The sequence below is a fragment of the Hermetia illucens genome, chromosome 4, assembly GCF_905115235.1.
Source record: "Hermetia illucens chromosome 4, iHerIll2.2.curated.20191125, whole genome shotgun sequence".
NCBI lineage: Eukaryota > Metazoa > Arthropoda > Insecta > Diptera > Stratiomyidae > Hermetia > Hermetia illucens.
The window spans coordinates 171,057,459-171,083,436 of record NC_051852.1 but is presented as its reverse complement, the minus strand read 5'-3'; the positions used below and the strand labels follow the sequence as shown (position 1 = coordinate 171,083,436).

Sequence of the window (25,978 nt, the reverse complement as noted above, 5' to 3'; positions counted from 1 at the left end):
ACGATATTTTTCGCTTGAGATTATCGTACGTGATCCACTTCGAAAATGGGTTGAATTCGTTTCGTTTTTGCGTCAACTCGTGTGGCACCCAAACATTCAGCTTTTTTTGGAATCCAATCTTCTGCAAATGGTTCCAAACGGTTTTATGGTCTATATCCAGTTCCTGGCCAATCGAGCGAGTGCTCACATGCCGCTCTACTTGGATGATTTCGACGATTTTTTCGGTTTCTACGACGATTGGCCTACCAATACGGGGTGTAGAACGAAATCGATCGAACCAACGATGTCCTGTGCGAATCGTTACAGTATCGGAACCATAAACTTCACAAATTTTTTCGGCCGCCTTCGTTACATTTTTACCTCTCAGGTAGTAAAAAAGTAAAATATGACGAATTTCTTGCTTGGTGGACTCCATCTTTGACGCGCTATAACTTGAGACTGAAATGTACGATCACAACACTGTTAAACAGACACTTGTAGCACAGATTGTCGTCTTCAAATCGCCGTCTAGTATGACCCGATACAATAAATACAATACAAGATATGTTTAAGTGTCGCCATCTATTGACAAAATACGACATTTCTTTTTCCCCAACCCAATATATATCAAAAAGGATTCATAGATTTCCTAAGATTTACACTTGACTCGAGAAGAATGGCCGGCAAAAAGATGTTCGAGCGTCGGAAGTACACATTCCAACACTCCAGGCCCCGGCGAGATTCGAACTCACGATCTCCTGTTTACTAGACAGGCGCTTTAACCAACTAAGCCACGGCGCCCTATACAGATTCATTCAAATGTGCTTTACATATACTAAGCAAGATTTTATTCATTATTAGTTACTATAATAAGTTAGCCAATATATATGCAAAAGATTTAAATAGATACTTTCTATCAAAATGAAATATGCTTTCTCAACAGTTATTCTAAATATTCTAAGAATGTAAACTAAATCTTAGATGCACTGAAAAACCAGGCAATTGGCTCCCCAAATATCGATATCTGAACTGACTGATAACGAAATTAAATTGTTAAACAACGGTCTTGGGTTCGCGGTACCACCAACTAAGGTTGTCGCCGAAACCGTGGTTAATATCGAGGCGGGTATAAAATTCTTGGATAACGAAACCAAGGATGAAATTCGTTCGGGTCTAACAAAAATCATTCGGAATAACGCGCCGTTAAAGATTTGTAAACGCGATTTAAAAACAATGCGTGAACTTCGTGATAAACCGCTATACTTTCTCAAGGCGGACAAGGGGAACAACGTCGTCGTCATGGAAAAAACTAAGTATGACCAGGCGGTTTTTCGAAAATTGGAGAGTGGAAACTTCTTCGAACTGAGGAACAACCCACTGCCCGAATCCATCAAAAGGGTTGATCGAGCGTTGAAGGAAGCTAGTGTGGTATTCCCGAATATTGGGCGACACCGAATGCCTAATCCTGCGCTTCCAAGAATCAGATGTCAGCCGAAGATCCACAAGGAAGGAGATGAGATGCGAGAAATCATTGCGGACTCGAACTCACCGACGTACAACATAGCCAAGTGGTTGATAAATGAGTGCCAAAACCTGGGGACGACGAATAGTAAGTACTCAGTTGCTAACTCCCATGAATTAATAGAGAAGCTGCAACGCATTGAGAGGATGGGTGATGAGATGATGGTATCGTTCGATGTAAAGGCATTGTTTCCCAAATCACCAGTAAAAGAGTCAATTTTCGAACTCGAGAGATGGCTGAACCAGTTTGGATCTGGCCCGGAATGGAGAAGAAAAGTTCGTATCTATGCTAACCTTGCCATGCTCTGCATGAACGAAAACTATTTTACATTTAGGGACAGATTCTACAAAACTATTTCAGGAGTAGCAATGGGGACCCCCTCTCGCCATTACTCACTGAAAGGTTTATGTCATCAATCGAAGAAGAAATTGAATCGAGGGGAATAATGCCTAAAGTATGGTTTAGGTATGTAGACGACTTATTTGCGATCGTTAGAAGGGACGACATCTCCTCTATAAATAAGATTCATAATAAAATCGAGTTTACACTAAAGGTAGAAAAGGTTGGGGTTCTACCTTTTCTGGATCTAAATGTCGTCAACTCTAATGGAAAGCTTAAGTTCGAGATATACCGTAAACCTACAGCAACGCAGAGAACGATACCGGTAACTTCGCATCACACATTTTCCCAAAAAATGGCTGCCTATAATTGCATGATTCACCGACTGATCACATACCCTCTTTCAAAATACGGTTTCAATAAAGAACGACAGTACATTATTGACACCGCTATTAAGAATGGGTATAATTCTCAGACCATTGAGAAATTGATTGGAAGGAAAGTCAGGCAACACAATAGGCATGCCTATACAACACTATTTTCGCAGCAGAAGGAGGCAACCACCAGACGAATAAGTATCCCATATTCCTACCTATTCAACAACATCAGGAATTGGGTAAAAAAGTACCAACTGGAAATCGTACTGATGAAGGGAGTAAGTTGCTCCCGAAATATATATATATGATACATAATAAAATAAAATTGTAGATTGGAGTAAGCTACTGGTCTATCAATTTTAGACTTAACTACAAACAGAAAGCAATATCTAACATTTTAGTAATTATTATAACCAATAACTTTCCCCAAATTATTGTAATGGACGCTTTCCTTTAAAAACAGGCACTTGTTAAGATGTAACAGTTTTGTTGTCTTGTGATTTCTCGAAAATGAAGTAAAATATTAAATAGAGTTTCATTTATTTAAAAAACAAAGAATGAATTTAAGATAAAAAATATATCCGATTATTTTTGTTGTACGCAGGGTTGTATTCGAGATTGAAATTGCCTTTTCTCGAGAGTTGATTCAACATCCCCAGCGTTTTTGACGAAACGGTGAACGCGAGGTATAAAGTGTAGATTTTTATACACAATACAATTTTATTTAAAATACATGTGGTTATGGTCCGAACTAGAACTAACTGAATAGGTTAAAAAATAAAATTTTGCCAGATTTTAAATAATTAAATTTTAAAATTGCCCACACTTTTTTGGGTCATAATGACGCGTATTACGATTTTTTAGGATAATTCCAAAACAGATAAATATACAAATATGTATATTTATAATATGTTTTTGGAATAATATTCCTGTCTATCAGTTGCTGGATGTCTTTCTTCTTATTGCCTGCTAGTAGGACTTTAGCTGAAGATGCGTCAACCAGTTGGAAAAGATTTTTTCTACCTTCTTACCTTTCTCAGGGTTGCGTACGTTGACTCTGTTATAAGTAGAATGCTCATAGGACGTTTTATAGATCATCAAATAGAGGTGCGCAAAACATTACCTTAGTAGGTAATGTGATATATCACTTTTCGAAAAAGGTGATGTTACAAAGTAATATCACAAACACCCCCTTTCATTACCTTAACCGTACATATTCATTTCATTCAAATTTCATTTAAATTTATTTCATTCAAAACGTAAAATTTGAACCTTTCATACAAAAGCAAAAAAAAAAACAAAAGATCCTATAAGAATATACATATGTAAGGTAAGGGATAGTACAATATTTTCACATACAAAAAACGATAGTGATTTTTACCAACATTACTTTACGAGCATTACTTTTACAATCAATGCGAATTCGCGGTGTTTCTAGCAAAAAAGTTGAAGGAATTAAAACTCAACACCGTCTCCGTTGCAGGTAGTATTTCAATATTTCGGAAACAACTTATTCCTTCTTCAGTGCCGGGTATATATACCCGTATATCGAATAAAAAATCACTACTGGCAACGGACACGGTGCTGAGTCTGAATTCCTTAGAGCATTACTTTATTTAAATATTATCTTTGCTTGGCATAATTAAAATTTGCTTATCACACACAAAGGGAAAATCACCTTTTCACATCAAAGCTGGTCGAGGGAACAGGTTCATAACTGATAGTCGATTTCAGCACTTTCTAGTCGCCTTGTCCACTTGCGCTAAGAAATATTACGTAGGCCAACTCTATACAGCAGCCGATATTTATTCTAATCCATAACATTATAATCTAACACTTAAACCCAAGAGTTTGCATCCCCATATGCACACGCACCCGAAACCATTCGCTAGCTCAAAGCCAACCTGAAATTAGTCCAAAAGCCAGCGCGACGCCATCCCCAACCAACCTAAAGCAAGCCCAAAGCCAACCCGAAAACAGTTCAAAAGCCAGCCCGAAACCCACCTAAAGCCAACCTAAAGCAAATCCAAAGCCAATGCGAAACAAGTTCAAAATTCAACCCAAACCCAACCTAAAGCAAACCCAAAGCCAGCCCTTTAATCGGTATCAACAACTCCCGCCGTGATATATTCAGTCTTAGAAAGCTCAAATTGAATTAATTCTCATAAAAAAAGTATTATTTTGAACTCCTCCATCTCAATTCACCATGCAGCGTATCAAGAAATCGTTGTTTTGGTCGGTCTTTTGGTCGTTTCCTATCGACTTCGATATTCAAACCAATCTTGGGAAATGAGTGCCCATCAGCACGAATTACATATTCGGGCAACCTATCAGAATTTACGACGTTCGTTGTTGCGTCAATTACAAAGGACGCCAGTTGTGAAACGCAATTTCGTAACGCAGTACACCATTGAAAGCCTTGTTCACAGATATTTAAATTGCTCAGTTCTCAGCAGGTCACTGCCTTTCATTGGGGTCGGCCGCCAAAAATTCTGTTTTATTCAAATTCAATCTTAGACCGTGTTGTGTGACAGTGTCCATAAGCAGGAAGGCGCTTCCTTGATGAGCGGCTTAGATATACTTGCTACACTTGGAACTTCACTTTTCGGATCGTGGTAGACCAATCCAACCCAGCGCACGAATTCCTTTGACACTAGGTGCTTCCAGACCGAATACACCGACTTAATACCATAGACCAGTTAAAACCAACAACGGTAGATAATTGATAGTCCGCTCAGGCTCTCTCCAAAAACGTCTGAAATTAATTTGAAAAATTCTGAATTTGGTTTGGCAAATTCTGAATTCAACTTCGTGAATTTTTTTTTTTTTGTAAAACGAGAGAGAGAATCGGAAGTATTAGGATCTCCGCGCACATAGCTTTTCCCAACCTTAAAGTTTATGACGCCAAATAAATGCATATCGGGGTACATAAAATTTCACAAAAAAATGTCAGCACGTACTCGTATATTAGAAACAAATTCATGTCCCAGTTTATTTTTCTTTTCATAAATTATAAACGTTGGCGAATACACTACTATCAAAAATTTTCATTTTGACCTACTAATACAAAAGCATACGTAATCGTGGGTAATATTACCGTTACATAAAATCATCAGTACCATAATTTGGATTAATCATTTTCCAATTTGCTTTATTGTATTTTGAAGATTTTTTTGAAAATGTAAATTTAACCCTGGAACTTTTGTAGGCATGTATTCAATTTCGTGTAGTAGTTGACAGTGAGATCTCCCTTGCATCCGTATCCGCCGAGTTTATGGATTGCGGCGTGATCGTAACAGTTGATGACTCCATCTCCATTGCAATCTTGTCCGAAACGAGCCATGTAATTTTGAACAGCACGAGCAGCGCAGTAAGGTTCATTTACGCAGTTAGGGTAAGCTAAAAATAAAAGAATTCAGAATTAGTGGAAATACCAGTCTATGGGAAAATTACACTAAGATTATTCAGATTTAAACAAATATTATGTTTTCCTTTTTTTAATAAATTGTAAATAAATATTTTATACTCAATTGTTTAGGATAAGTGAGGGATCCTAAGTCCACAACCACTTGTTGTTGGACCGGACCAAATGGAGAGCAACTTACTCCCACGTCTCTTTGGTCCGCGGACCCCTCGTTTGGGGCATGGCACCCAAGCATTAAAAAATTATAGGACAAACGGTTTCGTCCAGGGCAGAGGCAACTCGTCAGACGCTGCCTCACCTCTGCCCTGGGAGCAGCGTGACCGTGAGTGGCATCAGATGGAAAACGCTCCTTTATATATTTTGAAAAACATGGCGTGTTGTTGCTCCCAGGGCAGAGGTGAGGCAGCGTCTGACGAGTTGCCTCTGCCCTGGACGAAACCGTTTGTCCTATAATATTTTATACTCAGCATTAACTTTTAATTTTTTTGATAAATATTTTCATTTTATTTAATTTTTTTTATTTGTGACTTCTGTTTTTTATCATGACAAATATGCACAAGTCAATAATGATATCTACAAGTCGAAATTGGAAATTATATTATTTTAACATATCTTAAAAGTTATTTTCAACCTCTATTGCTTACCCGTCTGTGAGCTAGGATCCTCTCCATTTTGTGTGGGTTTACCAGCATCAGACCAATAAGCCCAGGTAATTCTGAACAATCCGCAAGTGTCGCCGTTGCACTTCTCGGTTGTGTTACAACCGCTGATAGCTTCACAGATGCATCCTAAACAAACTTCAGTTACAGGTGGCTGATCTGCTTAAAAAGAAAATAAATTAGTTAGAAAAACTTCGAAAGAATAGAGTGGACGTATAATTTTGTGGAGCGGTGTAACATATATGAATTTCAAATAAAATTGCAAAGGTGTGGCGTATAAAATGTATTAATTGCTATAATTTCTAACATATGCTTCAGAGTGGTGGCGACTATTTTACTACTGGAATCTCTTTAGTCGAAGCTCAGAACTATCGCTACCAAATCTTGAAAATATCTTGTGTTAGGTGTTCTATCTTTATTTATTTTTGAATCTTACCGAAATGGTATATTCCAAAAATTAATAATCGGATCATTTTTTCCCAAAATTAAATCTACGCATGTTTAGGAAAGCAAAATTATAAATGCATTACTTATAATCGACAGCGAAAAATATTGATTAAAGTAGGAAAAAAGGTGAAACACCGTATTTTCCCGTACCGGGAATCGAACCCGGGCCTTCTGGGTGAGAGCCAGATATCCTAACCACTAGACAATACGGGAGACATTTGAGTCAATTCTCTGAGCGTCCACATACCTAGAATTTTATTTCTGAGTTGTCACAATCTCAACTAATGCTCGACGATATGGTCATGTCATTCGCGCTGACGAGAACTCACTTGCTAAGATTAGCCCGAAGAAGTCGTTGGTAACTTACCAAAAGCCCAACTGGAACTGCAATGGCTTGATACGCTGGATGATGGTTTGAGAGCCTCTCGATTCGACCCGAACCAAACCTATTACCGAGAAAAATGATACATTTTTTCCAAATGAGTCAATCCCATCATTGAAAGGGGTCAAGGATACCATGGGTGCTCTATTCCAAAAATGTTTTCTACTTCAAAGGGCAACAACCCAATGGGTTTACATCTTCATATATAAAATTGGAGAAATGGTTCAGGGTTTGGTATCAAAGTCACTAAATAGTACTTCAACTCACATTAATAACGTATCTTATGACAGTGGTTGATTCCTTTGCCCGCTATGGAGAGTTGCTTTCCCTATTTGAAAAGGCAAATAAACGATATGACTATCATTTCAAATATGATCCTACAAGTTCTGTCGTTCATTGCTACTAATAATTATTTAACTTTTTGATAATTCATTAAATAATACAGCCTTCTCAGGTCAATGGATGCTGCCGATATTGAAGAAAAGGATGAATTCTACCAGTTCCAAAAACTGTCTTTGCTGCCTAATATCTACAATATGCACATATGAGGTAACGGATCCTAATGGAGAAGAATGTGTGATTTGAATTTTGATCTGAATATTCGACAATATATGGCATCACAAAAGTAACCTGGCACTTTGATACTTCCAATGCAGAGAGCATGCAGAGGTCCAGGAAAGGTAACATTATCACTGTGATAAGTGGTGGTCCGTAATTGTAAGAGGTTTGTAGGCTTCTATCACTTCATCATCGGCGGCACATTTTACAAGTCTGGAATCTACTGTAAGGTTAGTTTGGTTTCATCTAGCCGACGACGTGCATCTAATCAGGCTAATCACATCGCAAGCAGCAACAGATTTGCGAACCGTTAAAAGCGACCCTCACACCCACACTATCTCGCAAGAATCGATAGCTTCGTCTCCCACGAAATGGCACCATAGTATCCAGTTCAATGTAACACATCGTTCAATAAGTCCCGGGACTAACTATGAAAACAACATTTTATCGGCAAAATTCTTTATTATTCATCAACATAATCTCCTTCAAGGGTTATACAATCATTCCAACGCTTCTCTAACTTTTCAATGCCATGTTTGTAGAACGATTTGTCTTTTGACTCAAAATGAGCCTCAGTAGCAGCGATCACCTCCTCATTTGAGCCAAATCTTTTTCCCTGGAGCATCTTTTTGAGATACGCAAAGAGCCAGCAATCGCTGGGGGCCAGATCCGGCGAGTACTGAGGATGAGGAAGCAGTTGGGAGCCTAATTCGTTGAATTTGGTCATCGTTTTGATTGACTTGTGGCACGGTGCGTTGTCTTGATGAAAGATGACTTTCTTCTTCTTCATGTGTGGGCGTTTTTTCGCTATTTCGCCCTTCAAACAATCCAATAACACCATGTAGTAGCCGCTATTGATGGTTCTTCCTTTTTCGAGGTAGTCAATGAAAATTATACCATTCGCATCCCAGAATACGGACGCCATCACTTTGCCGGCCGACTGTTGTGTTTTTGGACGCTTCGGGCGGCTTTTACCGGTCGTACGCCATTCAGCTGACTGCCGACTTGACTCCGGAGTGAAATGGTGAATCCATGTTTCGTCCACTGTCACATATCGATGGAAAAAATCCTGTTTATTGCCAGTAAACAGTGCCAAACAGCTCTCCGAATCATTGATACATTGTTGCTTTTGTTCCATTGTGAGCAAACGCGGCAGCCATTTGGAAAAAATCTTTTTCATAGGCAATTTTTGGTGCAAAATAGTAAATGCACTACCAGTTGATATGTTCACCATCTTAGCTATCTCGCGCACTTTCATTTTGCGGTCACCCATCACGATTTTCAATACTTGCTTGGTGTTTTCGGGAGTTACTGCCTCATTTGGCCGACCCGAACGTTCCGCATCATTTGTATCAGCACAACCGCGTTTCACGTCGAAAACCACCGACAAATGTTTGTTTTCGACGGAACAGAGTCCGGATAACGTTTTTCAAGCTGAGCTTGAACAGTGTTTTTTCCCCATTAGAAAACAATGTTTTATCAACACATGAAACTCGTTTTGGTCCATTTTTTCACGATTGCAAAGGTAGCGTCAGTTTAACCACTATAGCTTTCTTGGTTATGTTTCGAATTACATCAAATTTTGACACATCTTATCTGAAGGTTGGTACTTCTGAACCTTGGTATATAAATGGCATAATTAGCGCCATTTCTACACTAGTCCCGGGACTTATTGAACGATGTGTTAGATACAAGGATTGGCGGATTGGACTGAAGGCTGTTATGACTGCAGAGCTTGAGCTCCAAGACCCGCGAACATTTTCATTTTCCATTGTTGTGGAAAGTTTGTGGTTAGAGAAGTCAAAGTTACTGTATTCTGATCCGCAAGCCCAGATGATAACCTTAGCTCCGTCGGCAACACAAATGACTTGCTGGAGGAGATACCAACCAAAGAGAATAATCTGGTTGGTAGCAACGGCGTGATCTGCTTCGTGTCTCAACTAATTCCCCTCTGAAACAAACGCGCTTAACTATCCAAGAACACCGCATCACAACCAGTACCATCTGGTTATCTTATTCTAGCCTTTTCATACCACCTGCAGTCAATGAACCATCAAGATCGCAACCACTACTGGAAGGGGTCGATAGCAACCCTTATGCCACCCAACTAAAGGGAACCGCTGTATTGCAGAAGCAACTTGCCAGTTAAAAGCTTCTCAACTACCCAGCAAACTTAAATGTTTTACTAGGCAAAACCAAAATCAAGGTTATAGCAAATGATTAACAGAAAGTGGACTGTAGAGAAATTCTGGACGCAATTTCGTGAACGAAAGGCTTGTGAAGAAATTGAAGATTTCACATTGAGGGCATAGGCAAAGGCAAAAAAGAGACGTACCACCATTTCAACATATAACTTCAGTCATGAATAACCAACTTCTCCACCTGATTAGAAGCCTGCATATTGCTTCATATTGTGTCAATGAAACCAGCCAAATCATTGGACATCTCATCATAGAGAATACCCGAAAACGTGCCATTGACTGACTCCGATTTTAATTGCCGACAGAAAATTAATATACTACTAGGAGCATAATTCTACCACCAGTTATTATCAGCGGACCAAATCAACCTATCTGACAACTTATCAACTTTTCAAAATACTGTCTTTGGTTGGGTAAATTACGAAGGCAAACCATCGTTTTTCTGGACTGATAGTAAGATAGCTTTGTCCTCGATAAATTCCTCTTCATGGTCCTTTCGAACCTTTGTTGCCAAAAAAGTGGCACAAATCCAGGAAATATCAGTTACCGAATAGTGGAGGCATGTAAACTCATCCGATAATCCAGCCAATATTGTATCCAAAAAGGTCGCTCCAAGGAATTAAGCTAATGCAGCTGTGGTTCTTTGGACCATTTTTCTTGAAGAGAAATGAACGCGTATGGCGAGCTCCCTTTTCTAAGGACCTTTGCACGCTCGACAAAATCGATAAAGTAGAAAAAGGACAAAAACAACAAACGGCGATAGTAGCAACAGAGGTACATTTCGATTCATCAAACACACCAAACATCCTGATCGCCCACGTCCAATTCAAATATCGCCAACATCACTGGAGCGGGATGATACCCCGATGGTAGTAGTTAAGAAAATGCAAAGATCAAATTTTAAGGAAGAATTAAGACAACTAAGCGAGAAAGTTAGCAAATCAAGTGTTTTAAGCCGTGTGGTTCCCTTTCTAGACGATAAAGGGATAATACGAGTAGGAGACCGACTAAGTGCTTCAAATTTGTCTTATCATGCTAGAAATAAGATGGTGATTCCTTACAGCGATCCATTGACTAAATTCATGCGAATGATCCATGATGATAACTTCCAGTTCCATCACAAGCATTATTGTCAAAAACTCGACAATGATTCTGGCCAATCAAAGGCATAGATCAATTGTCCAGCCTTATGTCAAATGTTGCAAGTCTAGATCCAAGGTGCTGACTCAAATGATGGGAAATCTACCTCATACCAGAGTAGAGCCAGCACGCCTATTTGTGAATTCAGGGGTAAATTATTGCGGCCCTTTATGGATACACTACAAAATACGTGGAAAGAAATCACAAAAGGCCTACCTTGTGGTATTCTGCTGCTTCGTAATAAGGGCGGCCCATTTGGAAATAGCAAGTGACTTGAGGCTCTGAAACGTTTTTTTGGACGAAGAGGCCACTGCGAAAATTTATACTGTGTCAACGCCAGCAACTTTGTCGGTACAAAATATCAATTTTCCGACTTAAAATCTACAAAGTACTCGTCTTCTGGCCAAGAAGACTCTCAAGGCATGCAACACCAAAGGAGTAAAATTTTTATTCGTCCTAGGACTCCGCGCTTAGGAAGACTGTGGTAGGCGGGAGTCAACGAAACACCTATTACTAAAGACGAGCTGGAAACAGCTATGGTGAAAATTGAAGCGATCTTAAATTGAAGAACACTACCTAAAGATGCCGACTATTTAATATTATCAATTTGTCCCAGGGAACTCCGCCATGCTATTAACATAGTATGCTGGTCCCAAGCCCAGGTAAAGGAGGAGGGTTTGAGGCAACGTACTCTGTACTATCCTCAGTAAAACAAAAATAAAATGCTGAGATCAGGGAAAGAGATAAATAGAGTATAGTTGGAGTTATTCTACTATGCTAAATCCTACCTGATCTCTCTGCGACAGGTCGACCAAGAAAATGCATAGAATGTCGTTACAAACATGATGATCGGATTAAGTCACAGGCCTCGGAGAAATGCTAGGGCGTCCACCTCAGTCGACGCGGCAGGACGGGCCCCGGTTCTGTCGAGAAATGGGCAAGGGTTCTTGGCGCATGGACGGCGTCAGGACGTAAGCACGTTAGTCCGCAAACAAAACAAATACGTGTCTGCACGCTAAATGTTGGTATCCTAACTGGAAAGACGGAGGAACTCGCAAGAGCCCTTCGGAAAAGGTGCATTGACATCTGCGCTCTGCAAGAAACCCGATGGTCTGGTTCCAAAAGCTGCGACATTGAATGCGAACGCGGTAAAAATGGCTACAAACTTCTCTATTTTGGTAATCCACACACTCATGGTGTTGGCATTGCCATCTCAGAGGGTTTCCGTGATGCCATTAAAGAAGTCGAACGATTTGATGATCGGCTGATGAAGCTCACCATTATATCACCTGATCGCACTATTCACTTCTTCACCGCGTATGCACCACAGACAGGTCGACCTCATGCCGAGAAAGATGCCTTCTGGCAACTTCTCGATGAAAAGACTTGTCACGTGTCTGCTGACGATCATTGCCGGCGACCTTAATGGTAATATGGGTGAAAAGGCAGACGGTAACAGGTGCCATGGTGGAAAGGGGTTCGGAGCGCGCAATGAAGGTGGCGAGCGTATAATCGATTTTGCGGACACCCATGACCTTGTACTTATGAATACATGGTTCATCAAACGATTGTCTCATCTTCCCACATTTTATAGTGGGAACAATAAAACGCAAATCGACTATATTCTCATAAGACGCCAACATTTTACCACTGTCACTGATTGCAAAGTCTTTCCCTATGAGACCATCGCACCTCAACATCGGCCGTTGATTGCTGTCCTACGAATTAAGCCACCGATAAAACAGCGTGAGGAACGCACTGGCCCGCCGCGCATTAAATGGTGGCGATTTGGTGAGAAGAAAGAAGAAACGGTCTCACTCAAACGATTGAAAACCATTACGAATGCGGAAGAATCATGGAACCAAATGAAAGGCACGATCCACGAAGCGGCCTCTGCAACCCTCGGGGTCACCAAGCCGGGTAAGCGGTACATCAACCGAGATACTGGGCTTTCGAATGATGATGTTGAAATCAAGGTCCGTGAAAAAAAACGTCTCTACCATAAATTTCTCGACGATAAAAAAAACGCCGGCCAATTAGCAAATTTATAAGAATACCACCCGGGAAACAAAGAAAGCGGTCGCTGTCACCCGAGCGAACCATTTCAAAAATCTTTACGATAAACTCGACACTCGGGATGGCGAGAGAGATCTGTATCGACTTGCTAAAAGCCGTGATGAACGCACACAGGATATCGAACACTTCTGTTGTGTTAATGATAAGAACGGTACTTTGCTTACCAACCGTCGAGCCGCAACGGATAGATGGCGAGAATACTTCGAGCAGATTTCAACTGAAGAATTTGCTCATCCTCCACTTCCACAATCATTGCCGACATTTGGAGCAGTTCCACCAGTCAGCGCAACTGAAGTCGAGGAGGCAATAAAACAAATGAAATCGGGGAAAGCAACAGGACCTGACGACTTCGCATCTGAGCTCTGGAAAGCGAAGAACTGGGACCCAACACTGTAGCTCAGTGAATTCTTTAACCGGGTTATTCAGGAAGGAAGAACACCATCTGACTGGCAAGAAAGTACCACTGTTCCAATATAGAAAAAGAAAGGGAGCCCAGCAGAATGTTCAAATTACCGTCCGATCCGGTTACTTTCCCATACCATGAAGATTTTTGAACGCATTCTTGACAACCGTATTCGCGAAATCGTTGAAATAACCGTGAATCAAGCCGGATTTGTCAAGAATTGCGGAACTACTCACGCAATACACGCTGCGCGGTTACTCATGGAGAAACACCGTGAGAAGCATCGCCCTCTTTACATTGCCTTTCTGGATCTAGAGAAAGCATTTGACCGTGTACCACACGAACTCATCTGGTATGCTTTACGACAACACTTCGTGCCAGAAGAACTCGTGCGCTGGGTTCAATTGCTCTACCACGATCCGAAAAATAAAGTTCGAAGTATGGCGGGTGTATCAAAACCGCTTCGTGTCCCTGTTTGAGTTCATCAAGGAAGTGCCCTCTCACCACTCCTCTTTGTCCTTGTTATGGACACCGTCACACGGGATATCCAACGTCCAGCGCCCTACACACTGCTTTATGCAGATGATGTTTTCCTAGCATCTGATAGCAAAAATGATCTCGAGCAACTTGTTCAAAAATGGAATGATCGCCTCATGCAACACGGTCTCAGATTGAATTTAAACAAAACTGAATTTTTGACGACCGATCCCCATGAAACAGGCACAATCACTGTCAGCGGCAGTGATCTGCCCAGAACTGAGCGATTTAAATACCTCGGGTCAACGCTATCAGCCAATGGAGAGCTACGTTATGAAATTGCTTCACGCATTAACGCAACCTGGATGAAGTGGCGTTCCACAACTGGTGTCCTTTGTGATCGACGTATCAACGAACGTCTCAAATCTAAAATTTACCGCAATGTCGTCCGTCCAGTCGCTCTCCATGGTTCTGAGGGTTGGCCGACCATAAAAGACAATGAACGGCGTCTTGCGGTAATGGAGACGAAGATGCTACGTTGGACTAGTGGCGTCACACGTTTAGATCACATCCGAAATGAGGATATCCGCGATCGTTATGGGGTTGCACCGATCGTGGAAAAGTTGCGAGAGAGGCGTCTTCGATGGTATGGTCACGCAATTCGTGCAAACGAGAATTCACTTGCAAAGATTGGTCTGAACATCGAAGTCGATGGTAAACGACCAAAAGGCAGACCTAAGCAACGGTGGCTTGATACGCTGGATGGGGATTTGAAAGCCTCGAGATTGCACCCAGATCAGGCATTCGATAGAGCCAAATGGCGAAGCCGATCACGACGAGCCTACCCCGCTTGTGAACGGGACAAAGGCTGAAGAAAAAGAAGAAGAATTTGTCCCAGGGGGACTGAGCTTCTAATGGGATGTGATTCTCCGGAAACAACCAAAGGGATGAGTCTCTTTTTAGATTTATCATTATTATTTCCGAGTTATCACAATCTCGGCAGATGCCGGATTTTACCTAATACTAGCACTAAGTGCCAAGCATTTAGGCTCGGACGATCCTACCTACTTAAAAACTAAAGGGGCACTGGTGGTGGTGGCCGGTTGTAGGTCACTGGGAGAATCCGTCGAGTATCCCCCGCAACATCGAGCACGTATGCAGAATGGTGTACTTCTGCATGGTTTGAACCAAACTGTGCGAAAGTCCCAGGACATCAATATATCAAATGCAGCTGACAATATTATGGGAACTACGACCACCCGCTCGAGACGCCAAATTTCTTTGATTTCACGGGCCAATGGCTCATAGTTCACCTTCTTCTCCACGTATTTCCGTTCAATGTTGCTATTATGGGGGATAGCAACATCAATAATATACGCGGAGCGATCCGTCTTGTCAACTAGCAGTACGTCAGGCTTGTTGTGTGCGGTATGGCGATCAGTCAGAACTTGCCGGTCCCAATACATGCAGTAAGCAGAACTATCAAGTACTGCTTGCGGCTCATATCGGTAAACCGGACATGTTCCCGTGATCAGCCCATGCTTGAATACAAGATTTTGATGGATAACCTTACATACAGCATTATGCCTGGTGATGTATTGCACCGGTGCCATAACAGTATAGCCAGAAATGAGATGGTCCAACGTCTCTAACGCCGAACCACACATTCTGCACTGGTCGTTCTCCACCCGTTCTTTCATGATGAGCTTTTTATAAGCTCGGGTGGCGACCACGCCGTTCTGAATGGCACACATGAACCCCTCCGTCTCAGCAAAGAGCTCCCCAGCACACAGCCATCTGTTCGACAGATGCAAATCGACAAATGGTTGCCAAAGACAATTCACATGTTCACCGTGCATTGCCTTCGACTTCCATTCATCGATCCGCTCTTGGTCCGACTTCACCCCACTCAGAGGATTGAAAGATCGATCCTTCAAGTTAAGTGGAGTCAGTGCACAGTCTGCCTTACAGACAGCCGCATGCAAGGGACTCGCCTGCTCCTTGCTGTAAAAATAAGCGCGCAGCGAGTCGACTTGGCGATGATGTTGTGCCGCCACGTCAACCACGCCTCTACCTCCGATGTCACGAGGCAGGTTCATCCGCTCCACGGCAGACTTTGGGTGATGCATTCGGAATTTGGACATAGTTGTCCGTATTCGCCGCTGGACGTTTTCCAGATCGGTCTTCGTCCACGGCAATATTCCGAATGCATAAGCCAGTGAAGGGATAGCGAATATATTCAACGCGCTTACTTTATTCTTCCCCGAGAGATGCGATTTCAGCACCAGCTTTACACGTCGCAGGAATTCGGACAGCAGAGCTTCCTTCAGATCACCAACTCGAGCATGGGTTACTTGCAGAATTCCTAGGTACTTGTAGAAGTCTGTCTCAGTCATAGCTTCTACTCGTATGTGGAGGTCACCAATGCTATGTCCGGCATGCGGCTCGTGATGACCTTTGCGGATGGCTTGGATTCGACATTTGTCTAATCCAAACTCCATCCGAATATCACGGCTGAACATGTCTATTATTCGCAACAGACTTTTAAGATGGTCGTCAGTACCAGCATACAGCTTGATGTCATCTAGGTACATCAAGTGTGTCAGTTCACACTTAGCACGTAGGCTATACTTTATTGCAAAACCATGCCCTCTAGCATCATTCAGTAGCGATGAAAAGGGGTTCAGTGCTATACAAAACCAAAGGGGACTCAATGAATCCCCCTGGAAAATGCCCCTCCGTATACGAATGGGCTCTGAGGTATTAGCACCCTCAGATGGACGGACTGATAAGGTGGTATGCCACCCTTCCATGACTGTCGCCAAAAACTTTATTAGTTTTGGATCAATGCGATACAGATGTAGGATATCGATTAGCCAGGTATGCGGAACGCTGTCGAAAGCCTTGGCATAATCGATATAGCAACTGAAGAGGTTTCTCTGACCTCTAGTTGCTTGTCCTACAACTACCGAGTCGATAATGAGTTGCTCTTTGCAACCCCTTCACCCAACTCGGCAGCCCTTCTGCTCCTCGGACAGAATGTTGTTATTCTCGAGGTGCGCATTGATCCTTCCACTAATAATGGACGTGACGAATTTATAGAGGGTTGGTAAGCAAGTGATCGGTTTTGTGTCTGCGGTGTCCTGCACCGTGTCCTTCTTAGGGATAAGGTAGGTAATCCCCGCAGTGAGGAAAGGTGGAAATTTCTCCGGCCGACTCATGACCTCATTTATTTTGCGTGCCAACCGACTGTGTACGCTGGTAAATTTCTTATACCAGAAATTCTGCACCCGATCCAGACCTGGGCCCCTCCAGTTCTTCGAGCTGTTTATGGCTCGTCGAACTTCCTCTTCGGTAACATCCGCGAAATTCATGCCAGGTGTATTGGCATGGCGGGTGCCTTCGGCGGTGATCCACTCAGCATGCTCAGCATACTGGGCAGGTAACCCCCAAAGTCCACCCCAATACTCTTTCGCTTCCGTCACCGAGAACTGTATTGTCTGGGCGCTCTGTTGGGATTCGTTGAGAGATCTGAAAAAGCTCCGCTGGTTCCTCGCGTATGTTGCATTCTGGACACGTCTGGAATAACTTTCGCCATACCGTCGTAACCGACTGCATATGACAGAAAGTTTCTGTTTTAGTGTGTCCAGAATTTCAACAACGGGTGTCTCACAGGGGATGGCATAGTTCCGGTAAACCCTCTGCACTTTATTTCTCACCCGTCGGCTGGCACTGCCAGTGCTGATCTGAATCAGTCTAGCAATGTCCTGCCTTAGGAGTCCCGCCGACGTTCCAGACGAATTTTCCATGGTGGATCTCTTTTGTCACTCAAACCAATAACACGAAAGCGAATCTTCTGACCGTGCAATCTAATAGCCGCAACTGCACCACAATACACAAGTGATTGTAGTTGCAGCAGCGACATATCAGCACAAAGTCGAGATGCAATCTCATCATTGATTTGAGATAGAATTCCCGGAGTTGCTGGAGATGCATAGAGCCTGGGAATACCCGGTCTATGCAAAGGATCCATATCCGAGAATTCTATACACGCTCTTTGGAATTCGTCACGAATTTCAGGGGAAACCTCAGCTGGACGGTGGAGAAGAGTGCTTCGGCGAGTACTGAACCTGTTGCCTGCAGTGCGGCGTCGTGTTGTTGATGCCGCCGCCTCTGCCCCCATCGACTCTCGGTCACCAGTTTCCCCGATGACTTCAAGTCGAACACGTTCCCTGATGGTGGCCGGGATTGTGTCGCTGCGAGTAATAAAGCGGTACTGGTCTGCGACTTGCTGCACAGTCACGTGCGCGAATTGCGGGAAACGCTCGACGAATCTCTGGTGCAACAAGGGGCGGTCAGATGTTGTACCCGCCCCCGCCGTTATTTCGTAGTAGGAGCGGATGATGAAGAGGTTCATTTCTTCAGTCCATTTCATCCGCTTCCTACGCGAACCTGCTGAAGTGGTCGCCACAGATTGTGGCGAAACAGATGCAGCAGGCGGAGCTGTGCTCCTGGTCGTCGTGGCGTCTAGACGTCGAACCGCCCCACGACTAGCGGTTTCGACGCCGTGCTATCCATTACGAGAACCCGACCCAGTCACCAAGTCAGACGACTCCCGCCGGTTATCCGTACCGGACCTCAAATTTCTCCTTCTTCTCATTGTTGGTGGTGCATTTTATCCCTAGCTACCAGGTGTTGAGATAGCTTCCTTAGTGAGTAATCTGCAAGACTGCAAAGTTCCTGCACTTTCCTCACCTACCCCCTGAGACGCTATTATTATTATTATTGACCTTCTAGTCTGCATGTAATAAAGATGGAACACCTTTTATTTTTGAGTGCGCTTTTTAAAAGCCCCATAAGAATCGACTCAACGAAAGTCTTTAGATCCTAATTGTCCCCATCTGTAATATTGACACTCCAGGAAATTGGATTCATATGTAGGAGCCATGGAGAATTATCCAAGTCTCCTGTCCCACGTTTCCTATAGTGTGGGTATCGAACCTTAAGCTTGTCGCAAAATATGGACCCTGAAATTCCTATCTGCTGCATGTACGGATGATAATAAAAACCACAGCCTTTAGATCTTTTTAATTGTTTTAATCACCCATTTGAAAGATTTGTTCATGGAAGGTACTTCTAATTGTACAGATATTTATACGAGCCATGGAATTTAAAGGGCATTTTATGCCGTCGTGTTTTCACTCTTTCAAGCTATAGGTGCAAATAGTGTGGAATGCAAGCCTTGAATGCAGCCAAGTGTAAGTACGCATAAATATTTTTGCTCTTCCACTTATGTCTGGAATGTGAGAATATTCTAGTTTTTCTAGATCCCATCCTTTGTATCATCACTTACATAGGCATCCATATGTTAGTGGCAATATAAAGTTCAGAACTGGTTTACAACTTGAAGACGGAACAAGTTCAATGTTGTAATTTTTCCATATTTATTGGACACCTTGATAATAAAATCATACTTGCAGGAAAGCCATTTAAAATGTCTGAAGCTGAGGCTTGCATGATAAAAAACAGGTATAATCTGAGACTTCATGTATGTGTGACATTAAAAATTTCTGGAAGTAATTTAATAAGTGCAATTAAACTGAAAGAAGTTGGTGATTCAAGTGTGGTTATTCCATAGGTCAACGGCTCAGTAAATGGCTGCCTAGTCATTTGGCAATGGTCCAATTTTACGAACGTTTTGTTGATATTGGCCTTAAATCAATAATTTATACGAGCATTACTTTCAGGTGTACCGGATATACAAATTTAATCCGCAATATGTACACACACCCCCTTTTTTCCCATAAATAAATTCATCGGCACTTGTGAAAATTGAATTACTTCATAGCTTCAACTTAAGAAATTTCAAGTACTCTAAAAGGAAAATTGATTTGCATCAATTGAAGTTCGTTAGGTAATGTTTTGAATCTTAAATAACAATTTATTTGGGAGATATTCCATTTGGAAGGTCAACGTATACGAATTGATAATCCAATAAGAGATAAAAAAACAAGTCGGGAAACCAGAAGCTTGACGCTTCAGGTATAAAAGGTTTTGTGTTTCCCTATGTGAGGAGCATAACGTAGTTCTCCATTGGCTGATAGCATTGACCCGAGATATTGAAATCGCTCAGGTTACTGCCTTTGCCAGAACTCAGCGATTTAAATATCTCGTGTCAATGCTATCAACCAATGGAGAACTGCGTAATGAAATTGCTTCATGCATTAACACAACCTGGATGAAGTGGCATTCCACAACTCTATAGTTCTGTGTGTTGGCCGACTATAAAAGACAATGAACGGCGTCTTGCGGTAATGGGGACGAAGATGTTGAATTGCACCGGTGGCGTGACACGTTTTGATCACGTCTGAAATGAGAATATCCGCGATCGATATGGGTTTGCACCGATCATGGAAAAACTGTAAGAGAGGCGTCTTCGATGGTTCACGTAATTTGCACTAACGAGAATTCACTTACCAAGATTGGTCTGAACATCGAAGTCGATAGTAAGCGACCAAAAGGCCGGCTGAAACAACAGGGGCTTTATACGCTGGATGGGGATTTAAAGGCCTTGCGATTACATCCTGATCAGGCATTTGATAAAATGAAATGACGAAACTGATCATGACAAGCCGACCCCGCTTGTGAACGGGACAAAGACGGAAGAAAAAGAAAAAGATGTGAGAAGCGACGAGTGCACGACAGCTCCGTGTCACATAGCTAAAAATTCCATTGCCCTCTACTTTTTCGAAAGCGATTTAAATAAATCATTTAATGGAAACCCCTGTATTGATAATAGGCAACCTCATACGGTTCACACTCTGAGGTTAATATTGGTTTGGGGAAAAAGTAATATCGTATTTGTGATCGAATTTTAACGCTTTATTTAACATACTTAGAATATGCGCCGTTTTGTTCGCAAACTTGTTGCCATTAGAAGGCAACTCCATTATCCCCCTTTTATAACCCCCCCCCCTTATTTGTAAAAAACTCAGACTCAATTTAGTAGCACCAAGAGCGTTTTGCATGGATCGGAAGAGATGGTAATCACTTGGTGTCAGGTCCGGACTATACAGTGGGTGCGATAAGACATCCCATCTGAGCTCCCAGAGCTTCTGGCGGGTCATCAAAGATGTGTGAGGCCGATGTGTTGTCCTGATGGAATCGAACACCATTTCCATTGACCAATCCTGGCCGCTTCTGGTCAATCGCCTGCTTCAAACGGTCGAGTTGCTCACAGTAGAGGACCGAATTGAGGGTCTGGACAAAGTTGAGCAGCTCATAGTGGATGACTCCCTTCCATTCCCATCAAACACACAGCAAAACCTTCCTGGCCGTCAATCCGGGCTTGGCGATGGTTGGGGCCGGCTCGCCGATCTTCGACCACGATCTTTTTCGCTTGAGATTTTCGTACGTGATCCACTTTTCATCACCAGTCACCATCCAATTCAAAAATGGGTCGAACTCGTTCTGTTTCAGCAGTGCATTGCAGGCGTTGATCGATCCAAGGGATTTTTTGCCGTCAGTTCATGTGGCACCCAAACATCCAGCTTTTTTTGGGATCCAATCTTCTGCAAATGGTTCCAAACGGTTTTATGGTCCTTACCCAATTCCTTACCAATCGAGCGAATGCTCACATGCCGGTCTACTTAGATGATTTCGACGATTGACCTACCAGTACGGGGTGTACCTTCGACATCAACTACACCAGAACGAAATCGATCAAACCAACGCTGTGCTGTGGGAATCGTGACAGTATCGGACCCATAAACTTCACAATTTTTTTTGGTCACCTTCGTTGCATTTTTACCTCTCAGGTAGTATGACGAATTTATTCCTTGGTGGACTCCATTTTTGACGCGCTATAACTTGAGACAGAAACGTACGATCATAAAACTGTCAAAGAGGCACCTGTAGTCTAGATTGTCGTCTTCAAATCGCCGTATAATATGACTCGATGCGATAAGTACAACACAAGATATGTTTAAGCGCTGCCATCTATTGACAAAATAAGACATTACCTTTTCCCCAACCTAATATTATTAGCAAATGCCAAGAATGTAACCTACATCAAATATAAACAAGTCGGGAAACCGGAAGCTGGACGCTTCAGGTACGAAAGGTTTTGTGTATTTCTTAGTACGCAGCACGTAATATATGCATATATTATGTGGGAATATCCACTTTCGGATGATATTGACATTTATAGTCTTGAATTTGCGAAGAAGCGACAACTTTGACGTATTATAACTTTGTTAGTAATAGTGCGATTTCCACCAAACTTGGTAAGATCATGCTCTATATTATAAATTTCGTGGTCCTAGCATGAATCTAAGGGGGGTTCTGCAGCGAATTACTAAAAATTATAGTAATATACTATTATTAACTTTATTTATGCAGATATCAGTGTGGAAGATATTTCGGAGCCCAGGCACTATATAGTGGCAGCCTCTCAATTTTTTTCAGATTTTTCGGTTGGGTAGTTTCTGAGAATGGCCCCCGTAAAGGAATGGTCACTTTCAACCACCCGCACTCCCCACCTTTCCAACAAATGTAAAAACTAAGCCCAGCTTCGAAAAGTACTGGCCGAGACCTTTAATTTGATATCCCACATGACTATATTTGATGAAAAAAAAATGTACACCCTCCTTTTGCATGTATGGGGCCCCCCCTCTTAAATTCGTTGTAAAAGGATGTAATTCACTGTATGCGTGAGCGTTCACAGTTCCCAGCTTTCTACCAAATTTGGTGCTAATTGCTATAACCGTCTCCGAGAAAAATGCGTGTGACGGACAGACAGACAGACAGACAGACCTGTGAGGAGTGGCCAGATCTCCCATCAGGCGCGACCCCAGCTGGCGGATAGGGGCATACCTATTGATGTGTAAATATGTGTTCATGCACTTTTCTTTTTTGATTGTGCATGGGCTAGTGTTTACTCATCTCTGGTGCGCGGACCAAAATGGCTATGGGAAGGATACCCAGAACATAAAACCACCATGGAAGACGAGAGAAGGAGGAAACTTACGGTGCAGGGGCTCGGAACCCCAGTACCGGCGGCTTTTGGGAGTGAGCAAGCGGGCTCCCGGTCGTCGATATCCCTCGACCGCAGTGCCTCGGTGATGGACTACTTGGCCACCTTGGCATATAATGCTACAAGTGATTTGGATCTGGAGAAGGAAGTATTCAAGCGAAGTACGACTTTACCGAGAACACCAATAACAAGACCAAACAAAGATGAACTAAAAGCAGCTTTTTGGGCAACAAAAACCGTGACGACACCCACCGCACATGTTCAAGATGCTCGTCAGCAGGAGGTGCTCCAGGAACAAGGAAGAGATCCATTCAAAAGAAGCTCATCAACTTTGAGATCTCCACCAATGCCAAAGACGATGAAGGATAAAGTACAGGCCAAAAGTGAAGGACCATGTAAAAGGAGTAACCCTGCCGGGACTTATAGGGAGCAGAGTCCCGATCCGGAGGAATTACCCTTCACCCAGCTTGGGGCAAAAATAGTTGAGCTGTCCGAGTTTATCAAGGACAAGCACAACGTGCACCAAGCCATAAAGAATATGGTGAGGGCTATTAGAGTTCTCTATAATAGATCACAGATGGAGGAAAAGAATAATAAGAACACGCCGAACCCCGCTGTGCCAACAGTATCACAAGCGACCCAAGTGACGCCTAACCGTACTACCATCGAATCCCAGCGAAATAAGCGAGTACGTGAAAAAGAGGGGGATCCTTTAAGTAACCAGCAGGCGCCTAAGAGAAAAAAAGGCGGACAGGACATCCGGAAAACCAACACCAACAGGTCAGAAGGAGGAAACCGTACAGCGAATCTAGGAAACTCGGCCAGCGTTACGAAGCCTAAGACCAGCGAAAACGATGGATGGACTAAAGTTACCAACAAAAAAGCGGAACGAAAGGCAAAAGTGCGAACTCGTCCAGATGGAATTGTTATCTCCAGTAAGGGCAATCTGTCCTACGCGGAGATACTCAAAAAGGTCAAAGCGGATCCCGACCTAAAAGATCTGAGCGGAAATGTAAACCGAATCCGAAGAACCCAGAAAGGGGATCTCATGTTCGAGCTGAAAAGATCCAGCGTGGGCAAAACTGATGACTTTCGCACTCAAATGAAAAACTCACTTGGGGAGAATGCCGCAGTGCGTGCCCAAAAACATGAGATCTACCTTCAATGTAAGGATCTCGATGAAGTAACATGGAAAGAAGAAATTTGTATTGCTCTGAAGGAGCAATTCAACTTGAAAGAACTCACCGAGGAGTCTATTGTGGGCTTACGAAAAGCCTATGGTGGTACTCAAACAGCCACAATACGAGTACCAGCGGAGGCAGCACAGATGTTATTGGCTGCCGGAAGGGTTCGGATTGGATGGGTTGTCTGCCGTTTAAGGGAACAAATTTCACTGAAGAGGTGCTTTAAATGCCTCATGTTTGGACACTTCGCGAAGGCATGCACCAGCAGCATTGATCGATCCGATCGATGCAGAAGGTGTGGGGAGAAAGGCCATATTGCCAGAGAGTGCAATAGGGACCCCAAGTGCCTATTGTGCGAAGTAAAAGAGGGACAGGATAACCGCCATATTGCCGGGAGTGGTAAATGTCCAGAATTTAGGAAGGCGCTCACTGCAATGAGAAAATGAGGTTTATTCAAATAAACCTGAATCATTGCAGGGTCGCTCAGGATTTACTTGAGCAGACCACGTTCGAATCTGAGATGGAAATCGCCATCATAAGCGAACCGTATAGACACCGTCACGGTGGAATATGGGTCAAAGATTCGACTGGTGGAGCGGCGATATGGGCTTGCGGTCGACAGGCCATACAATGTACTGCAAGTCAGGCAGGCAGTGGCTTCGTGTGGGCGAAAATAAGTGGTGTATATGTATACAGCTGCTACGCCCCGCCAAGTTTGACACTGTCTGAATTCGAGCAAATGCTTGATAATCTTGTTCTCGACGCGAAGGGACGAAGTCCAAAGGTGATTGCTGGTGATTTCAATGCTTGGGCCCTAGAGTGGGGTAGTAGGGAATCAAATGCTAGGGGGCGCAGTTTATTAGAAGCTTTTGCGCAGATGGACATAGTTTTGGCTAACGAAGGTGCTGTAAACACCTTCCAGAAAGGGGCATCAGGCTCGGTTGTAGACCTGACCTTTGTCAGCCCTTCGCTAGCGCGTGGTATGTCCTGGTGCGTCAGCGAACGCTACACCCACAGCGATCACTAGGCAGTTTTCTTTGAGACGTGTGTCGAACCTCAGGCCAAAGAGCTATCATGCCCGAAACCGAAAAAGATTTCAGGCTGGTCTGCAAAATCTTTGGATGAGCAGAGCTTCTTAGAGGTGTGGTTGGATCAACCTGATATAGCAGGCGCCTCTCCGGAAAAAGCTGTCCATCTGGCTCAATGCATCGCCAAAGCATGTGACGCGTCCATGCCTAGGAGGTGCGCATTCCCCCGTAGAAGACCAAACTACTGGTGGAGTGATGAACTGACCGGCCTTCGATCAGCCTGCCACCGAGCGAGAAGAGCGGCTCAGAGGGCGGTAGGTAGAGTCGATCAAGGGCAGAAAGAGTGCGCCTACAAGGCAGCCCGCAAAACCCTCAAGCTCGCCATCCAGCGAAGCAAGAGGAAATGCTTTAGGGAGCTCTGCTCAGAAGCGGACGTAAATCCGTGGGGGAGAGCTTATGGAATCGTGATGGGACGATTTAGAGGCCGTTCATCTCCGCAGATCACGTGCCCCGCCCTCTTGCTGAAAATCATCCAGGGGTTATTTCCCCCGCAAGAGGAGAACACCGACACATTCCAACCACCTCTGAATGTGACGGCAATCCCGCCAGTCACCAGAGACGAGCTCCTGGAGATCTGCGGCAGAATAGGAGACAATAAAGCACCGGGTCTGGACGGAGTACCGAATAAGGCCCTTAAGCTTGCCGTGAAATCCAGGCCGGACATGTTTGCTGAGTTGTTCGAAGCGTG

At 43.2% G+C, this 25,978-nt stretch overlaps 1 protein-coding gene and 2 non-coding genes across 4 annotated transcripts in view; all 3 read right to left on the bottom strand.

Annotated features, from left to right (window-relative positions):
- Nucleotides 1-706: 706 nt before the first annotated feature.
- On the bottom strand, nt 707-780 carry Trnat-agu. The gene has a single exon. It is a non-coding gene; the product is annotated as a tRNA-Thr (tRNA).
- A 4,394-nt stretch (nt 781-5,174) lies between these two features.
- Nucleotides 5,175-25,978, bottom strand: part of LOC119655516 (invertebrate-type lysozyme 3-like) — a 53,611-nt gene continuing 32,807 nt past the window's right edge. Inside the window, exons 2-3 of one of the 2 annotated variants that reach the window (XM_038061424.1) lie at nt 6,286-6,462; nt 5,175-5,616 (exon numbers count right to left, since the gene is read on the bottom strand). In XM_038061424.1, the coding sequence (XP_037917352.1) occupies nt 5,405-5,616; nt 6,286-6,462 (389 nt within the window). In that variant the 3' untranslated portion in view covers nt 5,175-5,404. The remainder of the gene's footprint in view (nt 5,617-6,285; nt 6,463-25,978) is intronic. The other variant, XM_038061425.1, reaches the window with a different exon arrangement.
- On the bottom strand, nt 6,889-6,960 carry Trnae-cuc. The gene has a single exon. It is a non-coding gene; the product is annotated as a tRNA-Glu (tRNA).